At 36.6% G+C, this 19,929-nt stretch overlaps 1 protein-coding gene across 2 annotated transcripts in view; it reads right to left on the reverse strand.

Moving 5' to 3' along the window:
- Positions 1-19,929, reverse strand: part of LOC131427405 (voltage-dependent calcium channel subunit alpha-2/delta-4) — a 120,246-nt gene that overhangs the window by 87,973 nt on the left and 12,344 nt on the right. For both annotated transcript variants that reach the window (XM_058590563.1, XM_058590564.1), the window contains exon 2: positions 7,862-7,943. In XM_058590563.1, coding sequence (XP_058446546.1) covers positions 7,862-7,943 — 82 coding nt within the window. The remainder of the gene's footprint in view (positions 1-7,861; positions 7,944-19,929) is intronic.

Consider the following 19,929-nt stretch of genomic DNA (forward strand, 5'->3'; position numbering starts at 1 on the left):
ATAATAGTCGTGTACACTTCCGGAACTACTGGAAAGTCTGTTGAAGCAGAAGGTCTAGTTTTGCGTCAGAATGTAGTACCCTGTCTTTGCTTAGAATGCTAAGAATCAATTGAAATTTTGTTATAGTGCTTTGAAGAAATATTTTTATGTAGGTTCACAAATGACAAACTGCATTACCGACGCTAACCAAAAACAAAAATCTGAAAGCAAAACAACTAGTGAGAGAAGATATTTGAGTTCAATGCCTAATGCTACTACAATCCCTCCAGAAAATCACCTAACTAACAAACAGAAAACCCAATCGACCTCGCCGATACTTAATCTTGATCACGATTTATTGTACAACCTCACCAGTCACTGTTACTTGGACCGTTAATAGTTTTACTTACGAGTCTCGATTGCGTCGGTAATGCAGTTCACCAGACTTGCATTAGCACTTGTTACGAGCACAGCTTTTTGTTATAAACTTGTTACGGCTTGTCGGGTGTCCTAATAGATATAACGTTGAAATTTAGAGCACATCACTTTTATTGCGACATTCAACCTAATGAAGCAATCTAACAGAATCTAGAATTAGGATTCACTTCCAGAGTCTTACTTTCAATTTTCGAACCTGTATTCTGGAACTAAATTCTGAATCTGAATTCGGAAACTAAATTCTAAGCCTAAAATTCAGTTCAAAATTCAGGTGAAACAGAATCCAGCTTATGAATCTCAGTTCTTGAATTTAATCCAAATGAGGCTTTACAAGCGAAACAGAGCGCAACTTAAGAATTTGAGATTTTATACCAAGCAGGTTGAAACTACTTAAACTAAATACATATTTGAATACATAATTAAATTTGAAATAAAAATCGATTTTCTCTACCAGTTCTAGTGAATGAGTGAAAACTCGCTCCCAAACACCAACCGTTCCCCGGCAGTCTCGAGTACAGCTTAAAAGGCTACAAAAGTTAATAAAATATTCCGTCTACGCCACTTACCAAAACAATATTTATTGAATATTTTATCCGAAAAGCCGTAGATTAATGATCCAGTCGACGTTCCACCGATTGTGGAAGGTGCTTTTGCTAAGCGGTTGTAGGTTCGGGCTTTCGGAAATTGGTTCCTTGTATGTTTACTACTTAGCCCAAAGAGGACAACGATGGCATTGTTCGTCCTATGGAAGAGAATACGTGATTCGCCTGCTGAAAATTCCTTCGCACCATCTCCGACGTGTTGAGTCTGAACAAAAGCAATAAGGCCAACAACTCGGAGGGATCGTAACCGTGAGGATACTTTCTCGAGCCTAATTCTATACCAACAACCTGGTGCAGCTTAGGTCAATTTGGTGAATGAGTTGTTTTGCATTTAGTCAAGTTTGCTATTTTGCTAAAACTCGTGCTTCCAAAACACGATTTACAACTTCAAAACAAATTGGGATACGTGGATACTGGCTTGTTATGGGGAAATATTTGCTGAGTTTAAACTTAAGGTTATATCAGCCTGGATAAAGCGTCCTAAAAACAACCATGAAGTTTTAAAGTATGTTTCGATTTCTTCCCAAGATAACTGATGTCAACTAACCCACGATTACAATCATTTCATTCCAAAGTTCCGAACCCACGCCTACATTTTCAATGAGACTGCTTTCCACCAACACTAAAAACTTCCCAATTTAATAACCTGCTGGAAGGCAAAATTGCTCCAATTCTATTTCCGTATTCTCTTCCTCTCCGCAGAACTGTTTTCATCCTGGAGCAAGTAGAGTAGAAGCAATTTTTTTCTGTTAATTACAATCATAAACGCAATTTTCCCTTCTGTCCACAGAATGGGAAAAAAAAGGGTTACGAATAATATCTGCTCACTGGGGACGGTTACGGTCGCATAAACGTTCAAAAACATTGAAAACTTTCCCAATCATTAGACAGCTCTGCAAACATTCCAATGACACTTTTTTGTTCTTTGGGGATATTCTCGACTTCATCGGGCTCATTAGAAGGAAATTTGTTCATTTCACAGAGATTTTTTTGTGGATGAAATTTCTGATTTCACAACCGACGTTATTCTGTTGACTTATGTCAGTACTGACAAACGATTTGAAAAGGAAACGAAACTAGAGTTACTTAATGATTTGGAGATATTCTTATGATTTGTTACTTTCACTTTCATTAAAAATCTACACGGAAAATAAAAACTACCTATGATTTGACTTCTTTTTACTTAATTTTGAGTTTTTTTGAATCCTTCATTTCATTCGCCCCTTCAATTGGTGTCAAAATACAAGGAGCAAAACCACCCAACATCGGAAATTTCATTCAATAAGTTAAAATTAAATAAACCGTACCAACTTGAAATTGAGTCAATACGACTCAACTGTGGAGTAAATAAGCTATAAGCTTTACGGAAACTACCTAGAGCCACTTTACCTAAATTTAGGTTATTGAACGGAACCCTGAAATTGAGTGGAATGTACTTAAAATTAGGTTGTTTTGCGGTTCCGTGTATGACTTTGTAATATTATGAGCAATTAGCGTATGTTATTGGATATAATGTTTGTTATAAATCATCACTATCATATCTTGAGTATTTAAAAACTCCATGATTCTGAAGTAGCTATAGTCTACCAAATTGAATTTCCGACATCACAAAAATAGCCAAAACATAACCTTAATCAGTACCAGTGCAGTTCGCGTGCATTTTCCCGATCTTTGGCATATTGGACTAAAACCCAACACACGAAATCATTACTGACGAATTTCATCGAAATTTGCAGAAGTTTGCCGAGCTGTTATGTCAGCAAATACATCGAGCAAAAGTTGTTGGCTTTTGGCGTTCATTACTTATTACTGCATTTACAGAAAACAATGTTTTACTTACAGCAAATTATATTGGTAAAACGAATTTAGTGTGTAATCATATGGAAGAGTTTAGTTGGCACAAGGAAGTACAACTATTTCTTGTCGATCTTCACCTTTCTCATTAAGAAAGGCTATGCAATCACTGTAAAAATCCGTGTCATATACCGTCCGAATCATTTCATCGAGATCACAAAAATACTGGGTGACTGGTGCAAAATATATGAAGTTATGCGCACTCACGTTTCCCGACGATCGCTGAACCGTCTTTTACAAACTACGTTCATTTAAATGAAAATCTCATAGAAAATTTTAGAATTTTGCCAGTTGGTTTTTTTTAACTACCGGTTGCGGAGATAAGAGCAAAAATTTTATTTTCGAGTGTACACTCTGATGTTTTTCACGCGTTTCTGAAGCTACGCGGGTTTTTATGAGAATTTCCGAAGTTACGCGTTTTTACACGAATTTCCGAAGTAACACGGTTTTTTAACGAGGTACGTATCACCCGCACAAAAAGAGATATCAGTCTGTTTTATAAGTTTCAGACCATGAAAACAACGGATTCTTCAAAGCCGGTTATCAAAATCTAGCTTGATAACTTAGAGATCTTGTTTATTAATGACTAGATCTTGTTTATTAATGACTGAGCAATCAAAACCACGGGAAATAGTGATTGAAAGCTCCAAAGAAGACAGAATTTCACCAACTTATATTAAAACAAAAATATCTCATGAGTTCAGAGAATACTATAAAATTTTATTCGGATCAAACTTTCGGCTCCGGAATTATAAGATGAGATAAAATTTCCAACCGTCGTTTAAGTCATGCTGAGAAAAATGTACAAATTCTACAAAACAGTGCTAAAAATTGTTCCAATATTCTTGATAGTGGATGGCCAAACGTAACGATTTCACTTGTAATACCGGTCCCAGGTTTTAGATTCCGAAAATACCGGAAACAGTGGTAACTTCAATTTCTCAGGGATAGTTCAACCGAACAAACTATGGGTCAAATAAATGCTCCTATGGTCTCATAGGTTGGTGTAGAATTTCATTGGGTTCCCATTTCCGGTTACATAATTATAGGGTGAAAAGTGTTGAAAATATTAAACTGTCATTTAAAGTGTCAGCGCACAAAACATAAGAACTCTGAAACTATGTTAAAAATTGTTTCTATATGAATGTCTAATTATTTGATGGCCAAACAAACCGACGACCAGAACTTTGGCTATACCCGTCTCCTTTTTTGTTCCCTGAGTACAGGAAATGGTTATCGAAAACTCTATAAAATGGAACTCACTTCAATTTTTTTTGTTTTAATTATAGAGGCTTTAACATTAGTGTCATTCACCTCTTCGGGCCAGAAAAACTTTCTGACCCTATGTGCGGGGTTGGGAATCGAACCCAGGCCGGCTGCGTGAAAGGCATCGACTTACCCATCACACTACACCCGTCCCCTAACACTTCAATTTATCAGGGATAGTGAAATCGGTTCTCGCAAACTTAGATTCAAATGAAATGGTTTATGGTCCCATAGGCTGCTATGATATTTTAGACGGATCCGACTTCCGGTTCAAGAGTTATGGGACGAAGATTACTAAAAATCCAAAGCCTTAATTTAAAATGAAAATCGTTAAAAATCTTCAAAATCTTTAAAACTGATCCAACATGCAGGTATTGTCAATTTAGGACCATGACCTGCGCTTGACGGTTCCAACACCGGAAACAGTAGTCAAAACTGTTGGAGATGGAATTTCTGGTCGATTATCGATTAATGCGTTATTCCAATCATCATTCACTCACGATAGTGGACGATATTAACCATTTTCGCCGGGTTTAACAAATTCATAGTAAATTTTTATTTGCTGATCCCACCATGCCACTTGTCGTTATCCATGATTTTTTACGCTTCTGATTCTCACAATATATCAATTTTTCATCGTCAGTCGCAATTTGATGCAAAAAACTCTCGTTGCATAAAAAGACCATTTCGCTCTAAGTTTTTCGCATCTCCGTCAGTTGCTCGTTCAGTTTATGTGGAACCCGTTTACCAACCTTTTGAATTTTCCCCATGACTCTCAAGTGGTAGTCGAAAATGGCTTTCCGAATAACATTTAACTGCTTCGTCATCATTTGTCGTGTTTGTGTATCATTTTCGTTCAACAACGATTGTAGTTCGTTATCTTCAAACTTTTTGGGTCGGTTTTCGCGTTTTTTTTTGTGTTAAACTGAGCATTATATGTAGTACCACCGCGCATCAAACGCGAGGCAAATATTTCCATCGATATTCTGCTTAATCATTAACATTTTCAAACATCAAATAATTTCAATTATATAGATCCAATAAAACAATATCAATTTTACAGGTGATATAATTCTACAAACTACTTAGCTTTTGAAATTTCGCAATATTCCACTGGTACAGAAATTTACAGGCTGCGAATGTAATTTGCAATCGGCCACCAAGTGCCGCTGTATGGATGTATGGATTTATAAAGTATTCATCAAGTTTCTGTGATTCAGTCGATTGACTGACTTGCTTTGTGCAGTGCAGTAAAACTTCATTCAATTCAATTGAAACCGAATGTCGAATACACTGACGATCACTCTACTGCAGTGAACTTCACACTCTAACACCCAATCTTCGCTGCCATGCCGAATGTGCTAATGTTTCTCGGTTCAAGTTGTGCCGCTACAATAGAAATTTTGTTTTTTATTTCATACGATTTCAACTCAAGTAAATTCCAAATCACACAATTTGACATGTTGTTGAATGTAAATTTGTGTGAAATACGACACTTCATTTATGTGCATCTTAACAGATGTAAAATCACAAGATTTTTTCGAACTGTGAATCCAAAAAAACGGATTACGAAATCTACCTCCATTGCAATAAACTAATCCATTTTCTTCCTTTGAAATATGCTGATCTTCAGCTATTTACAGGAAATGTTCCGGTTTAATTTGTATTTTTATTTCGGTTATGTCAGTGACATTGCTCATCCGCCTTATTTTCACTTCCAAAAAATACATTTACTATCTTATTGTACAGAACACTATTTTATTCGAGGCAACTATTCTTTATTGTAACCTCGACAGAAGACGGTATATGACTGTGTCTAAGTAGAATCGAAAAAGAACAATACAATGACGTTGAAATTAAAATAAAAATTAAAATAAAAATACTATTTTGTGCATCTTACACAAGTTTGTGATGATTTTTACTCAAATTCGGGTTGACATTTTCAACTATTAGAGTGTGCCAAGACGGAAACTTTAATACGAAAATAAGACTCTTTCAAACAAGAACGACAACAAATAGCTGTGAGTAAAGTGAGCACGCATCATGAGAGCGCGTGTTTATTTTCTTTTACCTCTAGCACTGAATCACACCAAAGTGCTCGAGCAGAAATTCTCTCTGGTTTATGCTTTGCGTAGAAGAAGCGTGGGGCACGAAACAGCAGCGAAATAAAACCATTTATCGTTGAATTTTCGTGTTTCCTTGAAAGTTTTTCATAGCAAGGCCATATTTACTCTCTATTAATTGAAGTTCACAGAAGTGTTCGCTCACCATCACGCGCCATTGATCACTTGGGTGTATTTACGCGAGAGCACAGCGATTCATGCGAAGAGAACGTGGTCCTCTAGCACCAGCTTCTTTCAACACAAGCACACACTCAAAGTCTGTCTAATGAACACTGAGAAGAAGTTCGCTTTCCTTTTTGTGTGGAGCCCACCGAATGCATCCACAGTGTAGCAATGAAACTTACACACTGGTGTATCACTCTAGTGAAGTGCCATCACTGTTGTCAAAAAATACAGACGTTTTTGCGTATGAGTAGATAAAGAAAAATTCTATATCGAACTTATTTTCACTAGATCCTTTTCTAGCTAAGTTTAGAACCATTGTGAAACTATAAAACCTTTCGTGGAAAATTAGTTGATATACATATTAGTTGTAATCTCAACACAATTATGATAATTCTGTATTCTAATGACAAGTAAATTTTCCATAATATGGAATCAACATCAGATAAAATATATGAGTATATGTGAACATTGAAACGACAAGAAGTCTAACTATGATTGAGCCAACTAAACCAGAATGCCATCTGTATTAACTCTTCTCGTGTCATGCAATAGATAATAGAATACTATTCATATTGCCCCCACCTTGAATAATGGTCAAACCTCGAAGCTCTGCTTACACCCTTAGTCCACCAATATAGCAATTGTACATGTGTGCGCCTCTTTTCGAGGCCAAATTTTATATATATACACATACACAAAGGTAAGCCAGTCGGTGTCAAAGAGAAAGAGAGAGATAGAGATAGTGGGCTAGCTACTGTCGTAGCTTTGGAAGACATAAAATCGATTGCTTGCCGTGAAAATCCTTCCTCATCATTTACCGATGTGATGCATCCTATTTCAGAAATGGTTCGGTATCCCCTTCTATAAGGGAAGGAAAGTTTCTCTTTTATTCGCTTCCGCTACAACTTTGCGGCCTGTGAAGGACACACATAAAACTGCGGAAGCCAGTCTGATGAACACCTATACATATTGAACCGTGCGGGGATATGATATGTACAGTAAGACTGGTTCTGTGCGCTAGATGGAGTCAAGTGGTAAACAGGTGAAACTAGCCGAAACGTTCCTTATTCCAGGGCTTCGGAAAACCGCACTTCCTTTTGTGAAAGGATAAAATTGTTATACGGAAACGTGTGGCCTTCGCTGCTAGTATGCCATCCATAGGCATATGGCAGGATCTGTACATCGTTGCACAAAATCCTTGGAAACAGGAAGTCCCGTTCAAATAATACTGTACGTAATTTCTTCGATAAAAGCTGGATATTCAAGAACAATAATATCGTTCTAATAGGATAATAGTGTTTGGTTTGGTTTGCTGTGGCTCGCAACAGCAATATATAATTTATTGTATTTGTATGACACTGGAACATTCCTTGTTTACCCAAAAACGATTGAACCGCATGAAAAACGATACTTCATATTAATCCTTATACTTACACTTCTAATGTCGTTGACTTTGGTGAATTGACGACCGAATTCCCAGAGATCCACTCCAAACCGAATAGCCCAGTTCCGGACTCTGTAAAGTAAACGAAATTCATTATTAAGGAGTGTTAAATGTACTACAGTAATGCATATAACTAAGCTAAGTTGAGCTGTCTGGGCATTTACTGTGATAGCCAGGTATGATATAGGAGGACAAGACAAGCTCAGCATTTGTCTTGGAACTGTTAGGATTAGAGTAGCTACCGAGCATATAGTTTCATTGTGAAACAAACCGAGAATCTCTAAACCAGTGCCATAGTTTTTCATTTATTCGCGAAAAATCAAACATACATTCTAATAAGCTAATTATTGTTTTATTTTATCATTATCGTAGCACCTCAGCTACTCAGGTCTAATTGGGCTTCAATTAAAATAACTCCATATTTATCTCTCAGTAACCGGCTGTCTAGAGATTGAGGAAAAAATTATAGGTTTAAGAACTAACATTTCGTTAGAAATTTACCAATGCATTTCAGGTATTGTTAATCAAACCTCTATTATGAATATATTGTTATTTCCATTTTTGAAGATTATTTCTATGAAACAATTTTTATTGATATCGCGTTTCTAGTTAAGATTTGGGATTCGGTTGATTTTAAATTGATTGATACTGTCCTGAGAATTAAAACGTCATCGTAATTCGGTATTTTGATAAAAAAAAAATTATAGATTTTATTTATTTTAAGATCGGTAGATTTTCAAATAACAATTTCGTATTATCTACTAAGATAAATACTGATCCTTTCCTGGCCTCACTAACACCACCTCTTCCTGTGACACTTGTGGTCAGTACTAGCAACAAGTGTTGAACTAACATTCCTTCTCTTCCTACAATGACCTACACGGGCGTGGCCATCTACGTTACTGATCATCTCATGTTCTAAGTCATTTTAGGTGGCATGTTGAGCAAAATTCTTCCAAGTATCATGCATTTGGTTCAAGATGCAATTTCAACTGGTTTCAATCACGGGAAACTCACTGCCGGTAAACTGAGCTGAGCTACCCCATGATATACGATTCTACTGTCACTAAGAATTTGTCCAGGTCGGTTCTCGAACATACGACAACTGACTTGTAAGACCAGCGCTCTATGGATTGAACCACCAACCAGCCGCATTCTCTTAGCTTAACGTTACTCTCGAAAATAAATTTTTTACACGTTAGCACCATTTTCGAAGACGTTTTCAATTTGTAAACAGTTATGTCAAGTTAACAAAGATTTAAATGTGGCAACCCTGCACGCTATACAGAACACGATGTGTGCTAGGCGGTGGTGTTTCCTTCTCCCGTATAAGCACTTACCGATGCGTACCGGTTTTGCATCATTTTATATGACAGTTTTGACACTCATCGCCCTATAATTTCGAACCTATTAGAACAACACTTTAATTTGAATCATGATTTGGAAAAATCGGTTCAACCGTTGCTGAGAAATCGAAGTGAGTTCCGTTTTTGGAGCTTTTCTTCACTATTACTGGTGCTTTCGGTAGCGGAAATATATAGTCTCAAAGTAGAATTATATATCGCCTAACTAACAAGTTCTGCCAACTAGATGAATTTACCAGTAAGTTTTGTGCAATAAATTCTTTTGCACCTCGTTACGTCATCACTTGTGAAAAAATACTCATGAAAAAAAAAATTTCCACTTATCGCGCTGTAATACCGGAATCAGAAGTCGGATCTGGATTCAACACTTTTTGAAGAATTTCAAGACCTTTTATTTGCATCTAAGTTTGTGAAAATCGGTTAAGAAATTTCCGACAAAATTGAATGCGCATTTTCTCATAGATTTGCACATGTTACCTTGTAATTCTGGAACCGGAAACCGGATGAAGATAAAATTCAATAGCAAGCTATGGAATCATAATACCTTTCGTTTGAATCAGAGTTTGCGAAAATCGGTTTAGTCATCTCTGAGAAAATTGAGTGACATTATTTGTAACATACACACATACATACATACATAAACACACACAGACAGACATTTTGTGATCTCGACGAACTGAGTCGAATGGTATATGACACTCGGCTCTCCGGGCCTCGGTTGTAAAGTCGGTTTCCACAGCGATTGCATAGCCTTTCTATATGAGAAAGGCAAAAATGAAAAAAAATGGCTCTCACTTTTCTCAGAGATAGCTAAACCGATTTTCACAAACTCAGATGCACAAAAAAAAATGAAAAAATAGTCACACACGTTTCTCAGAGATGGCAGACCCGATTTTCACAAACTTAGATTCAAATGAAAGGTCTTATAGCCACAAATAAAAGGTTTTAAAATTGTTTAAAAAGTCTCTGACGTCCGGTTCCGGTATTACAGTGCGATTAGTGAAAATTTACAATCTCATGAGTATTTTTTCACAAGCGATGGCGAAACGAGGTGCACATTTTTTTAAAACTTACTGCTATATTCATCCAGTTGGTAGATCTTGTTAGTTAGTGAATATATAACACTACTTTGGAACTACTAGTCTCCGGTTTCCGCTTCCAAAAGCACCGATAATAATGAAGAAAAGCTCAAAAAACCGAACTCACTTCGATTTCTCAGTAACGCCAGTTTTCACGAATCATAATTCAAATTAAAGCTCTCATTGGCTTTAAATATACTGTGCAATCCCATCCTTATCCGACTTCCGGTTTCGAAATTATAGGGCAATGAGTGTCAAAACATTCAAATTCAAAATGACGATGCAAAACTAGTACGCGATGTGCGACTTTTCTCCGTTAGCAGCGTGCTTTGTTCAATTTCGTATAGCGTGCAGGGTTGCCACATTTAAAGCTGTATTTTTCAGGTGTAAAATATGTAAATTTGTAAATCTGCCATCCAATTTGTGCTTATTTGTTAGTATTATCACAAAATTATGATAACGATGCCTTTCTCATATGGAAAGTTTATACAATCACTTGAAAAATTGACTAGTGGAAATTGGCCCGCAGGCTGTTCTATATCATTCGACACAGTTCATCGAGCTGAGCAATATATGTGGCTGTGTATGTGTATGTATGTGAGTATGTGTCAAACAATGTCACTCATAAAATAAAAAATCTCGTAGTCCCATAAGTTGCTATCGAATTTCACACCGTCATTTAGAGCGACGAAGGGTAAATTTTTTCTAGATTTGGCTTAAAACTGATTCAATTTGTAACCTATATAAGTTACTTACTAAACGAACCGACTTCGGCTATACTGGTTCCAAGCTCCCGGTTCCAGAAGTACCGGAACACGATTTTTCTAGGTGTGTAATTTATGCATTACACCTAACGCATATTTCTAACATGTTATTAAGTGCTGAAACATGTAAATTTACACGTCTACTCGAAATGCTGGGTTTGTTAGACACACATTTAAATCATTCTTGTAAAATTCGGTCATTTTACGAATTACGTCCTCTTGAATAGAGTCATATGCGGAATTGCGTCGCAAGTAAACTTAATAATTTATTGCATTTTACATATGTAAGAGTACGTTAAATAGGTATGTGTTAGATCCAGTGTTGGTGATTGCCGAAAATTTGACAGAAGCTGCTATATTGCTATCTATATTGTATACAACATTTTCAATCCGGTAGAAGATGCTACAATAACTCGAGTCTCTCAATCAGAGATGCCAGATATTTTCATAGAAAATCTGTATTAGGTGGAATGGAAAATCTGTATATATCTGTATTCACCAAAAAACCGAATTTTGTATAATGAAAATAAAGTGCGGTATTGTTATTCCAATATTTCTTGGTTTTATAGTGAGAAATTCAATAATACACGACGAAATTAAATGTTGGCAAATTTACATCAACAATCAGAATCAACAAAACGCAATTTCGATTTCATATACTTTTATAATATTGTCTTGGTAAGTTGATGTGGGATCTAAGCGCTCAACTTCAAATACCAACACCATTTTAAGATTTACAGATCAGTTTGTGATTTGCCCATTGATTACGAAATTTTTTTCTCGTTTCGAGCTACCGAAAAGAGCTCAGACGGAAAAAAATATGTTCTTTGCAATTTTTTGTGAAATCTGTATAAATCTGTATTAAGTTTAGGAAATCTGTATAAAATCTGTATTCTGTATGAAATCTGTATGCGCATGTTAAAATCTGTATAATAAAGATAAATCTGTATAAATGGCATCTCTGCTCTCAATGCATGAACCGCGAGAAAATTTTTCTACATTTCTTCACTTCACTTCATACTCTGAGTATTTCACAGACCTTAAAAAAATTTACAGTCAGATAAGGATCGTGTTGTGTGGAATTTCCCAAGAGAGAATCGCAAGTTGACAATTATCGCAGAAAATCGAATCGATGATTCAACTTGATGATTCTCATACTAGGTTGCAACATTTCAAAACCCTTGTGTGGAGCATTCACAGACATTTTCAAAGACACAACTTATACAAAGGTTATATGCACTAGTTAGAATAAGCGGTAATAGTAAAATGATTCTATCGCAATTATCAAACTGCCTGTATAGAATCGGATCGCAAAACGAGAATAAGCGACCGTTTGTTGCTTCAGAGAGGATCCCCACCCCCAGGATGCTAACCTTTGATTCTCAGAAATGTCATCGAGAGAAATTCGCTCTCGCGCTGGTGTCTATTCTATGTTAAATGAGCCATGCCGGGTTTTTGTTATTGCGATGATATCCGTCTCTCTTTGATGGCACTGATTCAATCGTGTGAAGAGTTGCTGGTGAGCGTTCTTTGATACGATAGAAGCCATCTTAATTTACAAGATGTAAAAATGTGAATTTAAACATCAAAGCAGACAGAAGTTTTCAATAAAAACAATACATTTCATGTGTAATTTGAATTTTTTTTAAGACTGCATTCAACAACAAAATTGTTTTTGCTTATTTATAAGCAAACGATATATTTACAACAATTAGGGCTGTGGCTTGCTTCGATGAACTTTCAGTTTCATTAAATTTTCTTGGTAATTTTTGGTATGTTCAAGAAGACCGTTCTAGCGCTACTCTCAACAAATCGCATACTAGTTTGTTCCACTAAGTGTCTTCGCTGTACCGTATTCACTCGGACAAATTGCATTCGCAACATCGATTAATCAGCTGTACACGTGAAGGAGATAGGAGCTCGAAGATTTTCAATCTATATTAAAGCGCTTGACATATTTCTCGACTTCCGTTGAAACTCTTAACTAGTGAGCATGTCTTCTCGTGTTGGTGCGATGAAAATTCAAAAATTTCGCAATTTGTTTTTTATTTGGGTAGTATGTACAGTGAAAAGAGAGTTCATTGGAGTAATTGAAGAAAATTGTCTTGCAATATAGCCTAGTAACTGTGCCACCAACCGACGTCAAAAGTGATTCTAAATTGACAAAAATGACTTTTTCATAGCCGTAAAGTACAGAATAAGTTCCGCCTGAACTTTCTATCCAAGCAATCAGAAGGTCCACAATTACTCAAAACCTTTACTTTTTTGCTGCTTGTTGCTCCTGCTTAAGAAAACACGTGGTAATTTTTGACAGTTCGAAAAACAGAACAAGTTCCGCGCGAACTTTCTCGCTGCATATAAGCGAAACAATGTATTCTAGAACTTGCTTAGAATTTAGTTCGGTTGCGTCATGGGAACTTTCAAGTGAGGATAATTACTTAAAAAATGGGTTGCTTTGAATGCCATTCATGAATTTCGTAGACTGCTTGAGCCAAATCAGTCCCTTTTATCCGCAAACTTTCGGTTAGTTAGGTAGCTGCTAAAGAAATCACGTGCCTTTTATGATAATTTGAAAATACAGAACAACTTCTGCGTGAACTTTCACGCTGCATAAAAGCTGAATAATGTATTCTAGAAGCTCCTCCAAATACGTACGGTTGCGTCACGTGTACTTCCAAGTGAAGATAATAACTTTAAAAATGGTCGCTTAAAATGCTAATCATGATCTTCGTAAGCTGCCTAAACGAAATCATTGGTTAGTTGGGTAGTCACTATTGTGAGAAAGTGAAAAGACACAATTTGAAAAATCTTTCAAATATTTCATGCGAATACATTAATAGCAAATCAAATCACCTTAGGCATCAATAATGCCCTGATACCTTGGACGAAACTTTGTGCGTTTTATTCGTTCTTTTTCAAACAAAAGATTTGAGAAAATTGATGGAATCTTAATTGGAATCGATAGAACGATCAATATAATTTGATGTTTGAAGATGATTTCACGCAAATGTTGGCCGCGGCTCCGTTTTAGATGGCGCAAGGTAAAATTTTGGCGCGCTCTCTCTCCAACATGTCGGCCGGTATTTCACGAATAATGCCACCAGTCCATAATCCACAGAAAACAGTAACTTTTCTGGGATACATTCGTAGCTCTTGCAATGCTGCTGGCTGGTCTTCACTTTAGATGCGACAATTTTGCTGGTTGACGTATCCATTCAACCAGAAATAGCTTTGGCGCTGGACTGGACACAATTTTTTGATAAAAAAGTGGATCTTCCTCCAACTTTGCCAACACCTATTCATGATTAAATGAAAGACCAGACGACGATTCATGATGATATATAGACCAAACTGAACAAGCATGGCATTGATACAAGAGGCGATTCCCGCATGATCTGTCAAAAACAGTGTTGCCAAAAAGATACCAGCAAAAAAATTACCCTTTATAAGCTTGGTGAATTGCTTTAAACTATCAGGTTCGAATCTTCATTTGAATACAGATGTCTCCAATAGCGCCTATTGGAGACATCTGTATTCACGTTCCAAGTTATATTTAGGATGTTTTTGAACATGTTTTTCACCAAACATCAAACTAACTGCGTTCAAGTTTCTACGAACTACAATTTGGAAATTTACCGACATTTTTCACGCACTTGTTTACAAACTTGGAATGCGTGCACAAAATAAAATGGACAGTGAAGCCGATTTTGAAAAAATGCAGAAATCGAATTGAAAACATTTGATAGTTGATTCGTTTTGACAGAACAATCAGAAAAAAATTCATGCCATTCTACATTACCGATCACAAAAAATCATGACTACGCTTTTTTAAACCGACTTAAACATAAGTTGTTTATTAATTCAGTTTTTGAGCTTGATCCTCAGTAAGTTATGTAATTATGTGAAACTTGGTTACATCTAAGCTTTTGAGCGTCACTGAAAGCAACTACAGACTTTTGGCCTGTCACGTACCCAGAAGTCGGGGCCCAAGGGGCCCTGGTCCCTGCCGAAATCAGAAACAGAAACAGATATATTATGGGGCTGTTGATCCTGTAGATTACACCGTGAGATAGAGGTTTTGAGAGTTACGTGATGGTCAAAACTCCACTGCCGATTAAGTATGCAGGCTGTACGAAACAGAACAGAGTCAAAACTACATAAAATGGAAGATGAAACCGGGGTAAAATGAATGACAATAATAATAATACATAATATACATAAGATAGTAATTTAACTATTGAAGATATATACGTTACGAAAGTTTTTGAGGCCTATCTGAGTCAATGCCTGAGTAAAGGTACTATGGATTTTTTTTGTTTCAATTAAAGAAGTCTTAACCTTAAGGTCATTCACCTCTTCGGGATAGAAAAACTTTCTGGCCCTATGTGCGGAGTTGGTAATCGAATCCAGGCAGGAAAGTTACAAATCATATGAGTTATTTAAATGTTAAAACCGTTATAAGGGTACGATTCTTGCGGTAAACGAGTTATGGTGCGTTGCTTCTAAGGGAGTTACAGGTTTTAGTTTTATATACGTCGCTGTTTGGTAAGTTATAGGTGTTACGAAGCGTTAGATGTGTTACTTTTTTGTAAGTTATAGGTGAACAAAGTGTTACATGCATCACTTTTTTATAAGTCATAGGCGTTACGAAGCGTTACATACGTTACTTTTTTGTAAGTTACAAACATTACGAAGCCTTACAAACGTTACTGTTTTGTAAGTTATAGGCGTTACGAAGCGTTACATGCGTTACTTCTTTATGAATCATAGGCGTTACGAAGCGTTACAATCTTTACATTTTAGTAAGTTTTAGGCGTTACGGAGCGTTACGGAGCGTTACGAAGCGTTACGAAGCGTTACTTTTTTGTAAGTTTAAGGTGTTACCAAGCATTACATGCGTTACTTTTTTTTAAATTATAGACGTTACGGAGGGTTACATGTGTTTTTTGTAACTTGAAAGCGTAACGAAGCGTTGCATGCGTTACTTTCTTGTAAATTATAGACGTTACGAAGCGTAGCATACGTTACTTTTTAGTAGGTTATAAGCGTTACGAAGAGTTACATGAGTTACTTTTTTGTGAATCATATGCGCTACGAACCGTTATATGCGTTACCTGGCCCCTCCCGAAATCATAAACTCCACTGCCGATAAAGCACGCAGGGGTAGGTCCTAAGAGGCAGAACAGAGTCAAAACCACATAAACGGAGGATAAAACTGGAGTAAAATAAATTATAATAATAGTTATACATAAAATTGTACTGGACGACCGGAAAGAGAAAGTGCGCGAGCATGCCTTAGTTAAGTAACATTCTGCAGATGCGAGAGACATCCTGCGGGATCCAGCACATACTTATTTAGAGCTAGAAAGACGAACGCAAGCGCACTTCGAGTACATGTCTGGCTGAATCCATTGTTATACGCCAGAGAACAGAATAATTACCCGACAATAGACTGAAGTCAGCACGAGTGTTTTAAAGCGGCACGAGTGCCACGAAAAACATCTTATTGGAACGGAAAGATCATAATGTCGGTTTTATGGGATATGGCCTTCCTTCTCTCGGGCACAGTCACAAATTTTATTTGAATACTCCATAATTACAGTTTCAGTGGAAAAGTTTAAAGTGTCTGTTAAAAACGCCGAAAATTGGGTACATAAGTAATTTTCAGTAACATTATTTTTTTTATCTGAGGGCCTCTTCCAAAATAAAATCCTGGGTACGAGCCTGCTTTTGGCCATCCTTTTCAGTTTAGACTTTCTGTATAGCTTTCGGATAGACTCAAGGACTTTCTTTGAACTTCACATGTTTAACTGCCACACACTAGACTTATTGGAAAAAAACGTTTAACATATATAACAAAATTGAAAACATGCTAATCGTTCGAATGTTCGAATTCGAGAAATTGAAACCTTTACAATCACTTTGATTATAAAGTGTTGAAATAAGTATTTTGGGTGTCAAAATATACACTTGATACCAAGTAATGAAATATTGTGACAAATTAATTCAGAAAGGATTTTTCTTCGCTTCTAAAATTGGTATTGTACAGAATCTTGCAACTAGCATTCTTATCTGACAACTTGAGCGGCATAGTTTGGGGGAAATTGTTATACAAAACGGCAACCAACGGTCGCCTGTTCAAGTTCTTGATCTCTCCGTTAGTTTGGAAGTTTAAATTGTTTAAATTATCTCGAAAAACTTCTGGATCAAAACGTAGTGTACGCTCAGTAGTGAAAATTCATATTTATTCGGGGCGAAATACATAAGTACCCAGAAACTTTTGTTCTCCCTTTCCAATTTGAAACTGCAGTCGTGATAGAGGACAAAGTAGCTTCGTGTGTGCATGTCCGTAGGGATGCTAAGATGATTCGACTGAAGCACACCAACCTGATTCACGTATCAGTGCATTGAGGAAATCATCGCAAAGGATTTGTTTAGATTAAGTGGAGTTAAAAGTTTTAGAAAAAAATATAACTCAAAACCAAATGTTTTCGAACCACATTTAAATATTTACCAAACATAAATAAAAAATGGTACTCCATAGGCTAGGGCTATCAGTGCACCAGTCTGATCGTATAATTTAGAATAAATTAGTTGGTCTAAATACAATTTGAACAAGTAAAGCGATGCTGGATTTCATCTCTATTAAAATACGCAAACAAATCACTTACTAGAGAAAATATTTGCCGAGATAACTATTACTCAACTAGCGCGGCTGGCACCGCCTGTATAAATGGCTCACACCGCCAAACGAGCGAGAAAAACGTTTCGCTGCAAAAACACTTCCCGAGACTAGACCGAATTCATTATCCATCCTCTTCAAACTCATTATTCCACACTTCTACGGCGATGATGCTGGAGCTGCTGACTGACATCTGCTTCGTATGTAGCACCTCACTCGTGCCATTGCTGCTGCTTCCTTCTGCCTGCCGGTTCGTCTCGTCAAGTGCGTCGTCCCCTTTATGCCACTCGACTGAACCTCAAGCCAAAGGACGAGTGCCCCAAACAGAAGCACTCTCTGGTGGTTTGCTTGCACTCGTACACTCAACCCTTTCAGACCATCCTGGAAGTATCCTCTTCTCCCGAGTCATCATCGTGCCCGGCGAAAGGGCCATCGTGCCTAGTTCTTTTAGGATAGTGGGGATGATTCTTGTTAGTACGAGACTCTCAAGCTTCTCCATTTTTCATTTCCACAACAAAGAGCCAAAATTACACATGACTTCTATTAACAATTGTATAGCTTACAAATTTCAGCACATGTACCTATATGATCTTGTGTTTTGGCCCCGACGGGAGTGCCTTACAATAGAAACAAACAGTTATCTGTCCCACCAGGAAATGAATAACCCCCTACTCGATTTGTCACTTGGCATGTTTTATAGCATAAGAAAAATGATTGATATTATTCAAACAAGCAGTATAACTGTTGCTTGGATAGGTGGTTAGCAAATATTTTGATGTTCCTCGTGATCAAAATTACATCGGAATAATCTATTAATCACACCCTCGATTGAAGATCAAATATACTGGAAGTGGGGTTAAATAAATCAAATTCTCAAATGAATTCATCTTAATGATAAAATGATAATAAAGATAAAAATTTTTGACTTCAAAAACCTCAAGATGTATTTACATCGATTGCTCGAATCTGACTGAACCTATATATAAAAGTGGGATGGTACTTCGGATCCTACTTTCGATTCTAGAGCTTTTTTGCATAGAGAAAATCTAGGGATGAACACCAGAACGAACCGGAGTTAAATAAAAACAAATAATAACACCAGAACGGAATCTACTCCAACACCTCACATTGGGTAAGAAACTTTTTCTAACTCCAGCGGCGAATGACCACCAGCTTAAAATGACTACACTATTTACTCTGAACTTCGAAATAATTAGTAATTTTGTTCCATGTCGAAAATGATTATTATATTCCAAATGGTTTAATAAAAAAATCTTTTTTTTTTATTTGAAAAAAAAAATTACTTTTCAATTCCCGGTTTCGAACTACATTTGAATCACAATTTCTTCTTTGATTTGGTACTCTCAATACCGCTACCATGCGTCTCCATTGATATAAAGCAGCTGCCACGAGGTCACATCAATAGCAGTTACATTTACATCCCTATTTATAAAAAATGCCGGGGCCTTCTAGAAATACAGTATATTTAAGGTTAAATATAAAGGAATACGGAAGGAATTCCCTCCCATGAAACCAAACCAAAATTGAACGGCTGAATGCTTAGTTTGGAAAACTAGTTTAAATATTTTTGAGTGCAGAAACCGGATGAAAACATTACGTGTAAAATCCGAACACGACTTGTGCAATGATAACATTTTATTTTTGGAAGAATCGGACAAAAAAACTTTAAATGCAAAAATAGAATGGAAACTTACCCCGTTCTTCCGAAACCAACATATTTATCCGATTCTTGCATTTAAAGATTTTCTGTTGACTGTCGCTGTGGGACGTAGCATGGATCTGGCCGCTCGTAAATAGGAAAAGCCGTGGTTGAATCAAGTTAAAACTAACTAATTCATTGATAACACCTGATTCCACAATGAAAAGAAGTAGTTTTCAAAACAATAAAACAGGTCTTTTTTGTATTTAACTACGTGTCAGCTCGAACCTGAGGTTTGGTTACAAGTTATTGGTTTGTACTGAGGTCACATGACTGTTTATAAGTTGTTTTATTGTACGTTTTGCCTTCAACTCGTCAGTGCATAACAGTTCATGTTGAACTGTCATGCTACTCAGACGTAAACTGATCTCTGCTTGAAAGTCTTTACTGATGACTTCCCGTATGTAAGCAAATGTACACACCAAAAAAAAATTGAATTTCACAGGTGA

Source organism: Malaya genurostris, chromosome 2, assembly GCF_030247185.1.
Source record: "Malaya genurostris strain Urasoe2022 chromosome 2, Malgen_1.1, whole genome shotgun sequence".
NCBI lineage: Eukaryota > Metazoa > Arthropoda > Insecta > Diptera > Culicidae > Malaya > Malaya genurostris.